Here is an 18,347-nt window from a genome sequence, read left to right on the forward strand (position 1 = left end):
TTTGTAACTAGTTAAAACTGTCAGAAATCTCTGACTGCAGCAGATAAACACCAGCAGCTAGAAGTTAGTTTCATCCTCCATGTTGATGTGTTGAAAGCGTCTCCCAGGTCAATCCTATCAGCGTTTCCTCAGAATCAGCTTTTTTCAAGCAATCAAATGTCCGTTTTTAATTTATTCTTACGTCAGCATTACTTAAATTGACGTTAAGGAGGTTTATTAAATGAAAGAACAAACAGAAACAGTCCTTGGGAGAGTCCAGAGGGATGAGCTGCTAGGAGCCGACACAGACCGGGGGAAAATCCAGGGAAGAGGCGGACTCTGAGGTAGCAGTCCACACAAGGTCCGAGAAACTGGCAACTCAGAAGCACGGGGATTAGACAGGCTCGGCAATGTACGGACAGGCAAGGGTCGAGCTCACGGGCAGACAATCCAGGAATTAACAGAATCCGAGGTCCAAGGTCCGATATCCAGGTAGGCAGAAACGGACAGGGGTTGGGCTGGCTCGGTAACAGGAAGCAGAAACAGGTCAGGAACAGGCAGGCAGGAAGAGTAAAGAATGGCTGGAAGTTCACACCGTGAGGATTGAGACGTTCTGGCAGAGGACAGAGGCAGGTTTAAATAGGCTGGTTAGCAGGTGAGCAGAGTGAAACTAATTAGCCAGAACAGGTGGAGGTCATCAGGGGAAGGGAAGTGGCTGAAGGAGGAAACCAAGGGGAATTTGGGATAATATCTGGAAGTGAAGCGCGGAAAAGCCCAACAATTTGGAATATTGGATTTCACCATTTGGAGCCAGCAAAAGACTTAAAGCTGACAGGAAAGTCAGTGCAGCTTGTCTCATAAGAAATAACATATTTGGATTATGCCCTCCCTATCTAATCATTCCTGGATTGTTATGGCAGAGAGAGCTCAGAACTCTACCCTGCAACCCTCTCCCCCGCTGACATCTGCTGGTGCTTTCTGAACTGTAGGCCGGCTGATAACATCAAGGACAATTGCCTCTGGAGAGTGTTCACGGAAATATAAAAACTTTCACCCAAACAGACACACATAACTGATGCTCATATAAACTGATGAACTTACACGCGACTACTCTCAAATGTTTACCTTCTACTATATGTGTCTCGTCTTATTTGTGCTTTTTATGCAGGAGATTTTTTGATATCTCAAACTGTATCCTGTTATAGGATAAAGTAGTATGAGGCATGTTTTGTCCCTCCCACCTTCCTTTTTTGGTGGCCTCTATTTTTCCACAGAGTAATGGCAGTGCCCTGTGAGCACCGTGTAAGGTGGTTCCTTGGCAGCAAGGCCTCAGTAAATCATCTCCGCCTGAAATGTTTGTGATGTTTGTTATGTTATGGCGGTTGTACTGAAACAGCTATTTCCCTCTGGGATTATTAAAGTATTTCTGATTCTGATTCTGACCAGCTGACAGAAAATAAGTGGAAGGGACAGAAACTAAACTAAACCAATCCAGAACATAAATAACCACAAAGACCAAACCTAAGATAAAAACCCAAACTAAGACTAAAACTAAGACAAGGAGCTCAAACAATCACAACAGCAGTCCGAAGCTCCTTTCCTCCCCATGATCGAGTTCTTTCTGTTCACTTCATTAAACGCCAAGGAAGAGGAGCTGGGTGCTGTGATTAAGGATATCCGGATGAAGCCCAAAGCTTAAAAAGTAAATAACTCTGGTTGTTACTTCTTTTTTTTCTGAGACAGACCATGTTAGAGCGCCCCCTGCTGTTTATCACCCAGACAGACCTGCAGCAGCTGAGCATCAGTCAGAAGCTGCTGGTCCTCCACTTTCATGTAAAGTTGGTTCAGGAAGTTAATGGTTCCTGCAGATCAGTCCGGTTCTGGTCTGAACTGAGGCGCCAGCTGATGTTGGTTAAACTCAGTGTTCATCAGAACAGCTGAGGCTGTCTTAACATTTCCTTTTGTGTTGTTAAAGGAAGAGAAAGAAAAGGGATAATCAAGACTTATTGTCAGAAATGATTAAAAGCATTGTGAGGTTGAAAAAAAAAGAATTAAAAATATTTCTACATTGGGAGCAGCTATAGCTACAATAAAAGCACATGAAGGGGGAGAGCAGAAATGAAGCAGAAAGAACCAAACAGAAAATCCAATTTGTACAGAAACACCTGGCACTGCAGATGCAGGTTTCCTACCACAGCCTCTGTGGCAGCAGAAAATACTGCAGAGACTGAGGCACTTCCTCTTAGCTACCCAACTCTCACGCACACAGTCTGAGTTTTGCAAACTTCAGTCCATGTGTTCATATGCTGGTTATGGATTAACTCTGGCCTGCTGACCATGATGGACACACAAATCCACTAATCACTTTCTAATCAGTGTTTGCATCTTTCTAGGCAAAGCACCTGTTGGTATTGTATTAATGCTTTTATGTTAAAATCACTCTGCTTTATGTACCCCATGTGAAGGTAGACAGACAGGGATGTTGCTTAGGTGGCAGACAGAGGAAACCACAGCAGGAGTGTCTACAGACAATGATAAGAGGCTCATTACAGAGGAAACCAATTCATTGCAGGTTTAAGGGATTGTTTCAAGATGATGATGAAAACATCGTTACTGTGTCTGCTGGGTAAGTAAAATACATTTTATAAGTCAGGGTTACGATTTTGTAACAGCCAACAGTTTAAAAGCAGATTATGTGTCTGTCTTTGGTGTGAAATCAACAGGAAGCTGTTGGTGAACATCTACATACAGATACTCTGTTTATGGGTCTGATGTCTTTGTGAAAATCAAACCTGAAACTATAACCTGACTTTCTTTTTTCCCCAGTTCTGACATCACTGCTGTGCTGCAAGACTCACCAAGGTCAGTAAATGTTGGCACCCTTTTAAAATTTTTGAATGAGACAAAATGAGTAAAAATAATTGAGATGGTAGAAAATGAATGTGAGCTGCAGCTTTAAATGGAGATAAGGTGACTCTGATATAAATTGCTTAAACTGTATGACGCAGGTAACCCAGTCTCCCGGAAAAATGTTTAATAACCACATTAGTACACAGTATTTTCACAAATTGGCTCCTTTAAAGTCAAGTATGATTTATTGTGTCCCCTTAGAGAAAGTCTCCTTACAGCTAGGGGGGACAAGAAGACATAGACCAGGGGTTCCCAAACTTTTTTCGCCGCGCACCCCCTTCAGTGTCCCAACCGGGTTGACGAACCCCCAATCTTCAAAAAAAAAAGAGAAAAAAAGAAAATGCAGTTGTAATTACAACTTAACCATCATAACAAAGGTTATGTAAATAAAATTATTACATAATTTGAATTTAACTGCAATAAAGTTACACAAAACATCCACAGCAGAATCCTGAGGGTTTTCAGGTGCATCAGTGGCTCAGCGTGACTCCAGAGAGAGAAAGAGACGCTCAGATCGGGCACATCTCCACAACCTGAAACTAAAGTCTGATCATCTACCTGTGTGGGTGTTTACGCTTCATTTATTTCATGTAGCAGCTTCTAAATCTGAGGCTGATTCAGAATTTACGCGGCAGAATACAAACGCAAAGAAGATTGATTTGATTTGTGTCCAATGACGAGCGAGCCAGAGAGAAAACTGGTACACAGAGTAACAATAACAGGACACTCCATAAAGCTGTTATTAATCAGAGAAATAAAACGTTATTTTCTGATTGTTTCACAGCGGTTACATCCAAACACGCCCAAAGCAACACTCCTGGCTCTTTAAAATGAACTGCGCTTCTCTAAGTCAGGATGAGAAGTATTACAGCTGTGTGCACGAACAGAGTCAAGAAACCACATCTATCACCCCCCCAGCTCCTCCTTAATCACCTTAGATTTCTCAGTTGCCTGATAGTTTCCCTGATTTCAGCCAATTGAGCATATTTGCGAGAATGATTGAAGCAGAGGCCATGAGCCAGGTGCGCATCTACAGCACAATGCGGATATTTCATGTTAATATGAAGCGTAGAAGAAGATTTATTCTAAATAGATGCATTTTTGTGTGAATACTGTAACGTTCCGTCAAGACACCCAAGCACCAGACCGAGGTTTTGCTGCTGACACTTTATTTTAGGACGAACAGAACCGGACAGCTTTCACCCCGCCAGTGCTGATGACATACCAAATATTTAACATTTGCAGAGTTGGTCAATTTGAGATTTTTTTACTAAAGATGACTTTAAGGTTATCACATTTTAAATAATTGAAAGTATTCCATCTTGATTTCAGGATTTTTTTGTCCTGATAATAAAGCTGCATGGCAAAGTGTTTCGGATAAGGTTCCAGAAAGAGCACGCAGAGCGTTTAACTTGAATTTAGCATAAACTGACATGCCAGTAGAGTATGTAATCAATCTGTTATTTTGTAAAATCAGCATAAAGAATAGTGCATTAAAATTAAGCATTGATATTTTTGAAGACAATTTCATATCGGTGTCTGTGTGTGTGTGTGTGTTTATTTATTTCAGTAATTCAATGCATATTTATTTCACTAACTAAATTCACTAAGTGAAACACATTGTATAGATTAATTACACATTCTAGTGTGTGCATGTGTGTGTATGTTGTGATGTATGAATTATTGCCCTAATCCTGCTTCACTACTAAAGGCCCATTTTTACCCCGGTTTAAGATTTGACAATAAATGAGGAATCATTGATCAGAGGTAGAACGGTTTAAATACATATTTAATTCATAGAAATTAAATATGGAGACAGAGTACATACCATTACAAGATGTTGTTCTCACCGCGGTGGATAAGTCTGTCTGTCTGAAGTAAGTTTTACCAAGACATTCCTTTTATCAACTTTAAACTCCTCCTGCATGGCTCAGAGGGAGGATGACTGATCTCCTCTCCTTCTAACCACCCCCCTCAGGGCAATAAAACTCCATGTTTATCTTACGCTGGAGCAGGGAGGGACAGACCCCACTCTGCTTTCCTCAGTAACCCCAACTAAGATATATTTTTAATTCTCAACAATGTACAGTATGTAGGATAATTTAAAATAGATTATGTTTACCAAGACTCTCTGAAAACCCTTGTTTAGAAATCACTCTTTCAAGTCAGAATTGTAAAGTCACGTGTGTTGATTTTAATGGCCTTTACAAAACCTGCAGTGATCCCCATTGTCTGCTTCAGAATTTAATAATAACTAAATTATAAATTCTGAATGTAAATGTGACTTAATAATGATGTAGGGCCTGCTGCTGCATGTACTTTTCATCAAAAACTTTCATTTTTGTTGCCTGGGAATACTTGTCATGCATTATTAAGGGGAATAGAGCATGGTTGATGAATGACGCCGGTCCTTGTGGTTCAGCTTGAAAGAAGCGGATTGATGATTTTACGTTGCACAGATGATTGCATTAGTTTTACTGTGAGTTTTATTCACTCTAGGTGAAATACAGTAAGATGAATAGCTGCACTTCTTCGTCATGTGTGCTGGGGACCTGTCATCCTATTCCCTGGGCCATCAATGTAAGATGCAATTAAAATGTAGCAAGAAGTCTAGAAGCTGGTTTTGAGGAGTCCAGACATGCTCTTAAATTGGAATAGGAGTGAATGTATTTAGGGATTTGTGGGATTATTTAAAGTACAGAGTTGAGCATAGGAGGCTGGCAACATTTGAGATAAGACCATCTCTTTTTTGGTAATAAAATGTTCTATAAATCCTAATGACACACACACACACACACACACACACACACACACACACACACACACACACATATATATATATATATATATATATATATATATATATATATATATATACAGGGGTTGGACAATGAAACTGAAACTAATTTATTAGTATGGTGTAGGGCCTCCTTTTGCGGCCAATACAGCGTCAATTCGTCTTGGGAATGACATATACAAGTCCTGCACAGTGGTCAGAGGGATTTTAAGCCATTCTTCTTGCGGGATAGTGGCCAGGTCACGATGTGATGCTGGTGGAGGAAAATGTTTCCTGACTCGCTCCTCCAAAACACCCCAAAGTGGCTCAATAATATTTAGATCTGGTGACTGTGCAGGCCATGGGAGATGTTCAACTTCACTTTCATGTTCATCAAACCAATCTTTCACCAGTCTTGGAGTGTGTATTGGTGCATTGTCATCCTGATACACGGCACCTCCTTCAGGATACAATGTTTGAACCATTGGATAAACATGGTCCTCCAGAATGGTTCGGTAGTCCTTGGCAGTGACGCGCCCATCTAGCACAAGTATGGAGCAGAGGGAATGGAGCCCAAACCATCACTGACCCACCCCCATGCTTCACTCTGGGCATGCAACAGTCTGGGTGGTACGCTTCTTTGGGGCTTCTCCACACTGTAACTCTCTCGGATGTGGGGGAAATAGTAAAGGTGGACTCATCAGAGAACAATACATGTTTCAAATTGTCCACAGCCCAAGATTTGCGCTCCTTGCACCATTGAAGCCAACGTTTTGCATTGGCACGAGTGACCAAAGGTTTGGCTATAGCAGCCCGGCCGTGGATATTGACCCTGTGGAGCTCCTGATGGAAAGTTTTGGTGGAAACAGGAGAGTTGAGGTGCACATTTAATTCTGCCGTGATTTAGGGCAGCTGTGGTTTTATGTTTTTGGATACAATCCGGGTTAGCACCCGAACATCCCTTTCAGACAGCTTCCTCTTGTGTCCACAGTTAATCCTGTTGGATGTGGTTCGTCCTTCTTGGTGGTATGCTGACATTACCCTGGATACCGTGGCTCTTGATACATCACAAATACTTGCTGTCTTGGTCACAGATGCGCCAGCAAGATGTGCACCAACAATTTGTCCTCTTTTGAACTCTGGTATGTCACCCATAATGTTGTGTGCATTGCAATATTTTGAGCAAAACTGTGCTCTTACCCTGCTAATGGACCTTCACACTCTGCTCTTATTGGTTCAATGTACAATTAATGAAGATTGGCCATGAAACCTCCCACACTAAAATGAGAGGTGTTTCACTTTCATTGTCCAACCCCTGTATATATATATATATATATATATATATATATATATATATATATATATATATATATATATATATATATATATATATAAGAGTCTGCCTCAGTTCTTGTGGACGTGGACCTTCATTCTTCTGACTATCTAATTCCACATTGGTGTCTCTCGAACAGAATTACATATATTGCCCAGGATTTTCCACAAAATTTGTCCATCTTGTTTTTAATTTTATTATCTTCTCCAGGACCAAATAAAAACACATTCCATTCAACCATTGTGCTGTGGAACAAGATGTTTCAGTTTTCCACACATGGCTGTGCACCGTTTAGCCTCCAGAAAACAGATGTTCTTTAGAGTGTCATGGTTTAAGTTGTCTGGCCTCTTTCTTGTTTTGTAGTTCACCCAGCTCTCCCTCCCACAGCCATTAGTCACACCTGTTGGTAATCAGTCAGATGCATTTCACCTCCTAGTCTCCCTATTTAAGCCTCCCTCTGTCTCACTCTTGTGCCGGTCCGTCTTCAGTCACCACCTCTCCATGCCAGTCCTCGTTTTGCCTTTGAAGATTTGTTCCTGTCGTTAAGGTTAGTCCAGCCAGTCACTCTAAGGACTGTTACCCTCTGTGTTTTCCTGGAGAAGTTTCTGCTCTGTGTCTTGGTGTCTCTTCAGAACTGCTAACCTGACTAGCCGCCCAGGAGATACGCTGCTCTGAACCAGTGTCTCCTGAGAACTGCTACTGTGCTCTCCCTACTGTGCTTCCTGGCCACATTGGTCGTTATGGACTCTAGCTCCGGGCCGTCAGCTCCTATCGTCACTTACATCTCTGATCCTCTGCAATCCTAACCCTCTGGACTTCATCATCCACCATCCAGCAACCTCTTGTAATAAAACTCTTTAAAAACCTTCAGTCCCGTGTGCGCGTCCTGAGTACACCGGTAAACAAACATGACAGCACGGACCGGCCAAAAGGTGTACTCAGGCGCCATGTGGGGCTTACCTGCTGGAGTTGACGACCCGGAGATCATCGCCTATGTGATGGAGTGTGAGCGTCAGATGAAGGACAGGTATGCCAAGATGGCTTCAAGCCGGAACGCTGCGCCTCCAAGTAAGGTAGACTCCACTACCCAGATGGTCCACGTGGGGGTTGTCACGGCTACTCCGGAGTACGGGAGGAGAAGCCGCTTAGCCACACGTCGTCTCGGTCACCACCTCCATGACTCTCAGCTGGCCCCTCGAGTGAGACTCATCATTCCACCTATCAGAGCTCCACACGTCGAGGAGGACGAGCTGTGGAGTTTCTATTATGGTGACCGAGACGACCTTCTTCCCTGTGGACCAGCTGCTACCCCTCCGACCGCCTCCGTTTCCCCGTCTGGCTCCTCCCGGCGAAGAAGCCGGTTACTTCGGCGCGTTAAGGCTTCCAAGGACCCGCTGCCGCTCAAATCCCGAGAGGGGGTCCAGGGGGATCCGCCCTCAGAAGCCTGTAGCCCTGCGGCGCTCACTGAAGCCTGTTGTCCGGTAGCACTCGAGGTAGCCGAGGAGAGGGCTCTGCCGGCCGTCGAAAGCCCCGCTCTGCCGGCCGCCGAAAGCCCCGCTCTGCCGGCCGTCGAAGGCTCCGCTCTGCCGGCCGTCGAAGGCTCCGCTCTGCCGGCCGTCGAAGGCTCCGCTCTGCCGGCCGTCGAAGGCTCCGCTCTGCCGGCCGTCGAAGGCTCCGCTCTGCCTCAGCCCGAGGTCTCCGAGGGAGCCGCTTTGCCTCTGCCCGAGGCCTCCGAGGGAGCCGCTTTGCCTCAGCCCGAGGCCTCCGAGGGAGCCGCTTTGCCTCAGCCCGAGGCCTCCGAGGGAGCCGCTTTGCCTCTGCCCGAGGCCTCCGAGGGAGCCGCTTTGCCTCAGCCCGAGGCCTCCGAGGGAGCCGCTTTGCCTCTGCCCGAGGCCTCCGAAGGAGCCGCTTTGCCTCTGCCCGAGGCCTCCGAAGGAGCCGCTTTGCCTCTGCCCGAGGCCTCCGAGGGAGCCGCTTTGCCTCTGCCCGAGGCCTCCGAGGGAGCCGCTTTGCCTCAGCCCGAGGCCTCCGAGGGAGCCGCTTTGCCTCAGCCCGAGGCCTCCGAGGGAGCCGCTTTGCCTCTGCCCGAGGCCTCCGAGGGAGCCGCTTTGCCTCTGCCCGAGGCCTCCGAGGGAGCCGCTGTGCCTCTGCCCGAGGCCTCCGAAGGAGCCGCTTTGCCTCTGCCCGAGGCCTCCGAGGGAGCCGCTTTGCCTCTGCCCGAGGCCTCCGAGGGAGCCGCTTTGCCTCTGCCCGAGGCCTCCGAGGGAGCCGCTTTGCCTCTGCCCGAGGCCTCCGAAGGAGCCGCTTTGCCTCTGCCCGAGGCCTCCGAGGGAGCCGCTTTGCCTCTGCCCGAGGCCTCCGAGGGAGCCGCTGTGCCTCTGCCCGAGGCCTCCGAGGGAGCCGCTGTGCCTCTGCCCGAGGCCTCCGAGGGAGCTGCTCTGTCTCAGTTTCAGGTCGCCGAGGGAGTTGCTTTACCTCAGCCCATGATTGGTGACATTATTTCCGTTCTTTGTTTTTCTGGTCGGGGTCGTCCTCCACGACGCCCGATCCAGACTCGCCTACTCGGCCGGGCCCGCCGATTGCGGTCCCCGAGCTGTTGGACGTTGCCTCGGCGGGGCCGTCCACCACGGCGCCCGCCTCTGTCTTTCCTGCTCGGCCGGAGCCGCAGACTGCGGACTCCGGGCCGCTCGTCTTTGCCTCGTCGGGGCCGTCCACCACGGCGCCCGCTTTTGACTTTTCTCTTCGGCCGGAGCCGCCGACCGCGGTCTCCGGGCCGCTTGACTTTGCCTCGTCGGGGCCGCCCTCCTCGAGGGTTTAGTCGGGCGATGCTGCTTCGCCGCCTGCCTCGGCCTGGTCGACCTCCTCGAGGACTCTTTGTGGCTTAGCAGCTGTTTTTGCCTGCGCCCTTAAGGCCAGTGCTTTGTTTTATTTGGTTAAAGCTCGGCTTAGTTTTGTGTGATTAAGAATTCCTCAGTTTGGAATTATTTAGGGGGTTCTTTGTTTTCTTTGAGTTCTTAGTCTCTGTTTTGGCTTTTGTTTTTTCCTGCTCTGTTTTAGGGTTCTAGATTTTGCCTTAGTTTCCTAGCTTAGCTTTGCTTTCTCATTATAGCTTTAGTTCTCTGCTCTTCACGTTAGTATGATTGTTCATGTCCTAGTTTTCTTGTTTTGCCTTAATTTCTAGTTTAGCTTTAGTCCCAAAGTTCTGCTTAGTATTTTGTTTTGATTTAGTAGTTTTTTACTATACTTTTTCTTTGTGGTGTTATCCCTGACCTAGTTTTCTTGTCTTGCCTTTATTTTCTGGTTCTTGGTTTGATTCTTTATTTTGGTCCCAGCGCTCCTTAGGTTCCAGCACTCCTTAGTTCCTAGCGCTTGCTTAGACTTCTGACCCCTGATTATGAGCTGTTTCACGCTCCTTAGCTTTGGCTAGTTCAAGCTTCCTTAGTTAGTTTTTGGCCTTCTTGTTCCTCGGTCTTCTTGAATTTAGACCTCTTGGTTCCCCGGCGTGTTAGAACGCCTTTGTATCCTGGTTTTTAGATTTCAGGGCTCCCCTGGTGTGTGTTAGGACGCCCTTTGTTCTCGGTTCCCCGGCGTGTTAGGACGCCCTTTGTTCTCGGTTCCCCGGGGTGTTAGGACGCCCTCTGACTCTTGGTTCCCCGGCATGTTAGAATGCCCTCGGCTCCCCGGCGTGTTAGTACGCCCTCCGTTCTTGTTCCCTGGCGTTTAGATGTTCCTGCTTCCCTCACGCCCCGGCGTTCTCTTTCCTTGCGCCCCGGCGTTTTCCTCGCATCCCGGTGTTTTCTTTCCTCGCGCCCCGGCGTTCTCCCCACGCCCCGGCGTTCTCTTCCCCAAGCCCCGGCGTTTCCCTCACGCCCCGGCGGGTTTTCCCCTGGCGTTTCTGTACACCAGTCGTGTTCCAGCAGGAGTTGTTGAGCCTTGGTGTTGTCGTACGCTTGTTCTTCCCTCTGGCGTTGTCGTACGCTTGTTCTTCCCTCTGGCGTTAAGTACGCCCGTTCCTTCCCTTAGGCGTTAAGTACGCCCGTTCCTTCCCTTAGGCGTTAAGTACGCCCGTTCCTTCCCTTAGGCGTTAAGTACGCCCGTGCTTTCCCTTTGGCGTTAAGTACGTCCGTTCTTTCCCTCTTGGCGTTTTCGTATGCCTATATTTTCCCCTTGGCGCTGTCATGCGTCTGTTTTGCCTCGGCGTTTCCCTCACGCCCCGGCAAACTTCTCCCTTACGCCCCGGCGGTACCCTCACGCCCCGGCAATCTCGTCCCTTGGGCCCCAGCGCTCCTCTCACGCTCCAGCGTTGTGTTTCCTTGGCGTTTCCACACGCCCGTTCCTTGGCGTTTCCACACGCCCGTTCCTTGGCGTTTCCACACGCCCGTTCCTTGGCGTTTTCACACGCCCGTTTCTTGGCGTTTTCGCACGCCCGTTCCTTTCCCCCGGTGTCTCTGTACGTTAGTTGTGCTCCAGCGTTTTCTTGCGCTGTTGAGCTCTAACGTGTCAGTCCGCCTGTTCTTTCCCCCTTGGCGTTTCATACGCCCGTTCCTTCCGTAGGCATTTCTGTACGCCCGTTGCCTTCCTTAGCGCTGCCGTTGGTCCATCCCTTCCCTTTGGCGCTGTCGTGCGCCCGTTCCTTCCCTTTGGCGCTGTCGTGCGCCCGTTCCTTCCCTTTGGCGCTGTCGTGCGCCCGTTCCTTCCCTTTGGCGCTGTGTCGCGCCCGTTCCTTCCCTTTGGCGCTGTGTCGCGCCCGTTCCTTCCCTTTGGCGCTGTGTCGCGCCCGTTCTTTCCCTTTGGCGCTGTGTTGCGCCCGTTCTTTCCCTTTGGCGCTGTGTTGCGCCCGTTCTTTCCCTTTGGCGCTGTGTTGCGCCCGTTCCTTCCCTTTGGCGCTGTGTTGCGCCCGTTCCTTCCCTTTGGCGCTGTGTAGCGCTCGCTCTTTCCCCCGGCGCTGTCAAGCGCTCACTCTTTCCCCCGGCGCTGTCAAGCGCTCGTGCCTTTTCCTGATGTGCCGCGCACTGGTTGTGGTCTGGCACGTCAGTGTTCTCTAGTTCCTTGGTTCCCCAGTGTTCTCTAGCCCCTTGGTTTCCCCAGGGTTTTCTAGCCCCTTGGTTTCCCAGTGTTCTTGAACTTTTGGTTCCTTGGTTTCTTGTTTTGACTCGTGCCCGCCGTCCTGAGACCCCCTCCCCCCACCCAGGGTAAGAGGTTCTGAGCCGTCCGGTGTTCGGCCTTGAGGGGGGGGGGTAGTGTCATGGTTTAAGTTGTCTGGCCTCTTTCTTGTTTTGTAGTTCACCCAGCTCTCCCTCCCACAGCCATTAGTCACACCTGTTGGTAATCAGTCAGATGCATTTCACCTCCTAGTCTCCCTATTTAAGCCTCCCTCTGTCTCACTCTTGTGCCGGTCCGTCTTCAGTCACCACCTCTCCATGCCAGTCCTCGTTTTGCCTTTGAAGATTTGTTCCTGTCGTTAAGGTTAGTCCAGCCAGTCACTCTAAGGACTGTTACCCTCTGTGTTTTCCTGGAGAAGTTTCTGCTCTGTGTCTTGGTGTCTCTTCAGAACTGCTAACCTGACTAGCCGCCCAGGAGATGCGCTGCTCTGAACCAGTGTCTCCTGAGAACTGCTACTGTGCTCTCCCTACTGTGCTTCCTGGCCACATTGGTCGTTATGGACTCTAGCTCCGGGCCGTCAGCTCCTATCGTCACTTACATCTCTGATCCTCTGCAACCCTAACCCTCTGGACTTCATCATCCACCATCCAGCAACCTCTTGTAATAAAACTCTTTAAAAACCTTCAGTCCCGTGTGCGCGTCCTGAGTACACCGGTAAACAAACATGACATAGAGATTGTATACTTTTCAATGGGATGAATTGTCCAGAGTAGAAATGTGATAAACATATTTTTGGGTCCAGGAGTACCTCTTCACCATTTGATTGACTAACAATATTTAAAACTTTCTTCCAAAACATTAGTATTTAAGAGCATTCCCACATACAATGGGATAAAGATCCTTTCTGATGCATTAAAAACATGTCTGGCATTTTGGAGTTAAAATTGTGCAGCCTGGTGGGAGTAATATATATTCTACATAATCAAAAATAACATTAAGTAACCTATAAACATTATGGAAGCCTAGTCTTCCCTGGACAAAACCATTCTGATCACAGCATACCATCCGCGGGTGATAATTTTCTAGTTTTCTCTGTAATACTTCACTGAGAAGTTTGTCATCATTCAGGAGTGAAATAGGCCTATAAGATCCACAAGAGGTCGCCAGGTTCCCAGGTTTTAACAGTAGTGCACTTACTGCCATGTTAGGAGAGAATGGGAGGGAACTCCGGTCTAGTTATGATGAAAAAATCTCAAGTAAGGGAGTACTTATTTATCCTTGAAAGTTTTATAAATTTCAATAGGGATATTATCACGTCCCTCTTTTCATGCTGACTATAGCTGTAGAGAGTTCCTCCAAGGCTGGGCCAGACTTCAGAGAAACCAGGGCCTCCTGATGCAAGTTTGCAAAAGTTAAAGAATACAAAACTTCTTCTGTTTCAGTATAGCTGCATGTGGATTGTCCATGTGATTTTAGCTTATGTAAAATCTAAAGAAAATATTGTTGATGTCCGGTGTCTTCAGTTTTAATTGTACAAATCAGCTTCACCCTTACATAATATGCCAAGCAGACAGTCCACTGTAATTCCATTTTTTTCAGGGGGCACGCTTTTTCAAAAAACATTTTTTATGTTTCAGGCTGAACAGTGCCTCTGGGACAACTCCTACAGTGCTGAGGAAATAGCTTATGGGCAGGTTGTAAACATTTGGGAAGCTTTTCACAACATTTAGAAAGAATTACCAACAAAATTATATCAAAATAGTTGTCAATGTCCAGCAGAAAACTAAAATCATTTTAATAAAATGCCATCTCCTTGAACTCATTTTACCGATCAATTTATTTTTGAGTTGAATCTGTCAAATCTGACATCATCAGTGAATAATAGTTTTAATGAATAATATTGATTGTTATAAATAAACAAGAAAAGAATTATGGTTAATCAAGTGTCACTATGAAATTGTATTGGTCAATGTAAACGGCCCAAGAGGCGTGGAGTTCTACTGATCAACTTAGAAATATTTCATGGCTGAGAAAGAGAAATATTTGATTGAGCTATATTCTGTAAAATAAATTAAGGTCATATAAAGGTAGATTTATTACTCATGTTGGGAAGCTGTTGATGAAAGTTTTTTTTTTTTTTTCCGGTTGATATATCATGATTGTTAAAGTGATCTTGTGTGTTATTTGGTTGCCTGATTTTATATATTGTGTGAAGCCCGTATGCACACGTTTTTTTCCTTTGCTGCAGCTCAGTTGTGTGCTAACAGCATGTTCTTATGTGTTTATAGTCCTATGCTATCAACACGAGAGAGCTTGAGATTTGGGCTTGTTTTTTTCTTTTAAGTTGGGCAGGTTTTATGCTGGTTTGGGCTGGAAGCTAACAGTCAGATACAGCAACCTGTAGAGCTGTGTCTGGACTCAAAAGTCCTGCATCAGCTACACGCTGATAAATATGAGCGCTGGTGTCAGGCTGAACACTGAAGTAAAAATTCATACTAGCAGAGGTTCTATAATTACAGCAGCTAGGAGAACAAGGATCAGAACAAAGCAGAGTTCCCTTCTACCTGCAAGGAACCCAAGTTTCTTCAGTTTGGCAATTTTACTCCTGAGTTTTGCTCCTGGTGCTCCTAACTGTCCAGCCAACCCTCCTAGCGTGAATGTTTACTCCATTGTTGACTTCAATGCTGACATTTATAACAGAAATTAATAGCGCTGCTTCCAGCTCGCTCTCCTCTGCTTCGTTGTCACTTCCTGTAATTATTTGGTAATAAGACCGAATATCCGTCACTACCGACACCGACGGGGACTACAGCCGAGCCGAACAGACTCTGAAAGGCCATGAATGTCTGACCCAGCGACCCGCCCTTCTACAGCTGTGATTGGCTAGCATGTTATCTTCAGTCGTTGATTTCATAGGTTGAATTGTATGATTGACACATCAACGACAAGACTTATAAAACGATGACAACTCAGAGGTAAAAAAGAAAAAAGAGAGCTTCTAGTCCAGGGCGCCCATGGCTGGCTCAGCGGGCGGGCATTGGGGGCCACCGGGTCTGCCTGGTAGGCACCAGGTGGTGATCCAGAGCCGCACTCTGTGTCGTGCTCCTCCTGGCTATTCGGTGCGTCCTCTCTATGGATTGTCCCTTGGGCAGACTGAAAAAGTGAAGTTTTGAGCATCACACTTGATTTTCTAAATCATTGATGCCAATTCTCTCCTCAGCTTCTGTCACACTAATCCTAACAATGTCTGTATTTCACTTTGTACTCCTTGAATAGCACCGCATGCATTTCATTGCATGGATAGATTTAAGAATTTTGCTTTGGTTAGCCGCCTCCCTATCATCGTTGGCATCAACATCACATAAAGAACTTTTGTTTCACTGGCATTTTGTATTATATTCAGGGACAGATATTGATTATGTATTCTGTGTTTATTTAGTGTATGAGAAATATTTACATTTGCATAACCCCCTTCCATAAATTTATGACATTTGGTCATCAGTATGTGATCTCCATTTTCATGAAGGAATACATGCAAAAAGTTTGCACCCACTAGTCCACTCATTTTAGACAAAGAAATGGCTTTGTACCTGCTATGACGACCAGCTTTGTACACACCAATTAGTTTGTATATGTTTTAACAGAAGCAAAAGTTTTAAAGATCAGGTCCCAATTGTCCACAGAACTCATAAAATCAAAAAGTATCCATATTTTATTTCCGTCTATTTTCTTTGCAGCCCATCTGACCATCAATCCTAGCAGATATGAGTTCTTCCAAGGAGAATCTGTGTCTCTGAGCTGTGAGGAGGACAACAGTTCTGCTGGGTGGACCGTGAGAAGAGAGACAACCTACAGAAAGTCTACATGTGGAGATGGATGGGGAAAAGTAGAAGGTTCTGTTTGCTCTATCACGTATGTTTTTAAAATAGAAAGTGGAAAGTACTGGTGTGAGTCCAGAGAGGGAGCAGCCAGCAGCAGCATCCAGCTCACTGTCACTGGTACGACCGCTCCCTCCAACCTCCTAGCTGCTTACTCTAAAGATGGCTCCCCCATCAGGACTGAGCCTGCAGGTCATATGACCCTCCACCATGTGACCAGCTCGGATGAAGACCTCTACAAGTGTAGGATCGGCAGTCATGGAGAGTCTCCATCCAGCAGGATCTCTGTCTCAGGTCAGGTTCTAAAACTAATCTATACAATATTTACAGAATTATTAGGCAAGTAATATTATTGAGAATTATTTTTATTCATCGACAACTACAGAGGTTTTAGTTTATTGAAAATTTTAATGAACCTCAAAGAGGACTGTTTAAGAAGGTAAAAGGAAAGTTTTATTTTTTTGGAGCATAGTTATATATGAACAAAAGATGTACAGCTATTATTGTGCAGAATTATTATGCAACTATGTTTTATAATAACTAAAAACTCAAAATACTCAGTGACCAACATAGTCTACCTTTTTTTCAATAACAGTGACAGGCTGTCCAGTCCATAGACTGTCTCCTTCACTGTAAAACCTCCAGTTTAAGAACTGCCCACAAGTTCCCAATTGGGTCCAGGTCAGGTGAGGAAAGGGGCCGTGTCATTTGTTCTTCATCTTTAACACCTTTACAGGCTAGCTGCACAGAGCACATAAATATCATTGTCTTTTTATTAGATGCAGACTTCCTCCTGTGCTACTGCTTGAAGAAAATTATTTCTAAAACTGGCTGTAGGTTTGGGAGTCAATTTTCCAGCCCAGCCTCAACCCCAAAAGGTCAAACCAGATCATCTTTAATAATACTGGTTCATACCATGACCCCACATCCATCTTTTTACCCTCTGACTCGAAGTGATTTTCTGAACCAGTTACTGATCCAGCAACGGGCCTATCCATCTGGTCCATCAAGTGTCACTCTCATTTAATCAGTCCATTAAACATTTGAAACATTTGAAAATCACGGAACTCTCCGTGAGGCATTGACGTCAGAGCCACCACATCCTCGAGCCTGCTTCTCACTGGACCAGGCATTGCTTCAGTGATGGAGTTCCGGAACAGAGTTGTCAGCACAGGGCTCTTATCAACTTCCTCTTCTGTTTCCATCTTTTTAGCTGCTTTGCAATATAAGATGCTGGATTTTCTGTGTTATCGATTGGATCTCCTTTTAATGCCTTTGGATCAATCTTAGTCGGGTACTCTTTTTGCAGCGATTCTCCCAGTGCTGTGCAAAATAAATTGAATCCGATTCCTTCCGCTCTCTGTTGGAGCATCCACGCAAAACGTTCCTTTAAGACGTTTTCCATACCAGGTGTTCCCAGGCACTGTGCAAAAAACACCTTTATATCACCATGAGCTAACAATTTCCCCACAGATTCTTCTTCAAACACCTTTATCCACTTGCTGGCACCCTCGTGTATTTCTGGCAATCTGCCAACCAGGCCGACCAAGTCTTGAGAAGTCCATGGGACATAATGAGCAATGTTCCCTTTAACAAGTATAGGTAACTGTTTGTTATCTGTGTAGCTGTCAGGTGAATGTATGTTGGGTCTGTATCTCAAATCAAAATCACTTCTCCTGCCAGTAGTGGCTCGTGTTCCTCCTCTAGGGCCTTTTAGTGCCTCTTGTTCTGCTATAAGTGGATTTGCCACTAAGAGTTCGCTGGCATTTTCTGGTACAATATTTTGTCTTATGGCTTGCTTGTCGATGTCCTTTTCTAAGTCTTCAATTATGGTGCAATCAATTACACTTTGCAAATCTAACCCTTCGTGATCTAGGTTTACCCAAAATGAATCACCCTTTTGCATCACCGCGTAGTCTGCATAACAATCCACTCCACCCATAGGCTTCAGAGTCAACGACCTTCTCGGATCCCCAGATGTTTTCTTTGTGGTACTGCAATGCTTAGGTGATAGATTTCCTGCGTTTACAGAGGAATCTGAGTTCATTGAGCCTGCATTATTCTGATGTATTGCAACTGAAGCAGCTGGAGATCCTGACTTATGCATAGCCGAATATATATTTACTAAGGCGTGATCATTTTGTTGTGTTGCAGGTACATTTTGGTGAGGCGACCCTCCTGCATTGGTAACACTAATACGCGAGGCCTTTGTCATAATCTCTATGTTCTGTGGAACCGTTTTCGCTTCCAGCCCCTTCAGTTCTATCTCCTTTATTTATTGCATCTACGATCATTGGTCTTGTACTGGAAATCTCCCAAAATGTTAAATGTCCCAGATAGAGATGGATAAAGTAACGCAGCTTATAAA

At 46.0% G+C, this 18,347-nt stretch overlaps 1 protein-coding gene across 1 annotated transcript in view; it reads left to right on the plus strand.

Moving 5' to 3' along the window:
- LOC118558141 overlaps positions 1 to 18,347 on the plus strand; it is a 122,992-nt gene that overhangs the window by 81,969 nt on the left and 22,676 nt on the right. Inside the window, exon 3 of the mRNA XM_036128610.1 lies at positions 15,839 to 16,273. Within this exon, the coding sequence (XP_035984503.1) occupies positions 15,839 to 16,273 (435 nt within the window). The remainder of the gene's footprint in view (positions 1 to 15,838; positions 16,274 to 18,347) is intronic.

Source organism: Fundulus heteroclitus, unplaced genomic scaffold (assembly GCF_011125445.2).
Source record: "Fundulus heteroclitus isolate FHET01 unplaced genomic scaffold, MU-UCD_Fhet_4.1 scaffold_103, whole genome shotgun sequence".
Taxonomy (NCBI): Eukaryota; Metazoa; Chordata; class Actinopteri; order Cyprinodontiformes; family Fundulidae; genus Fundulus; species Fundulus heteroclitus.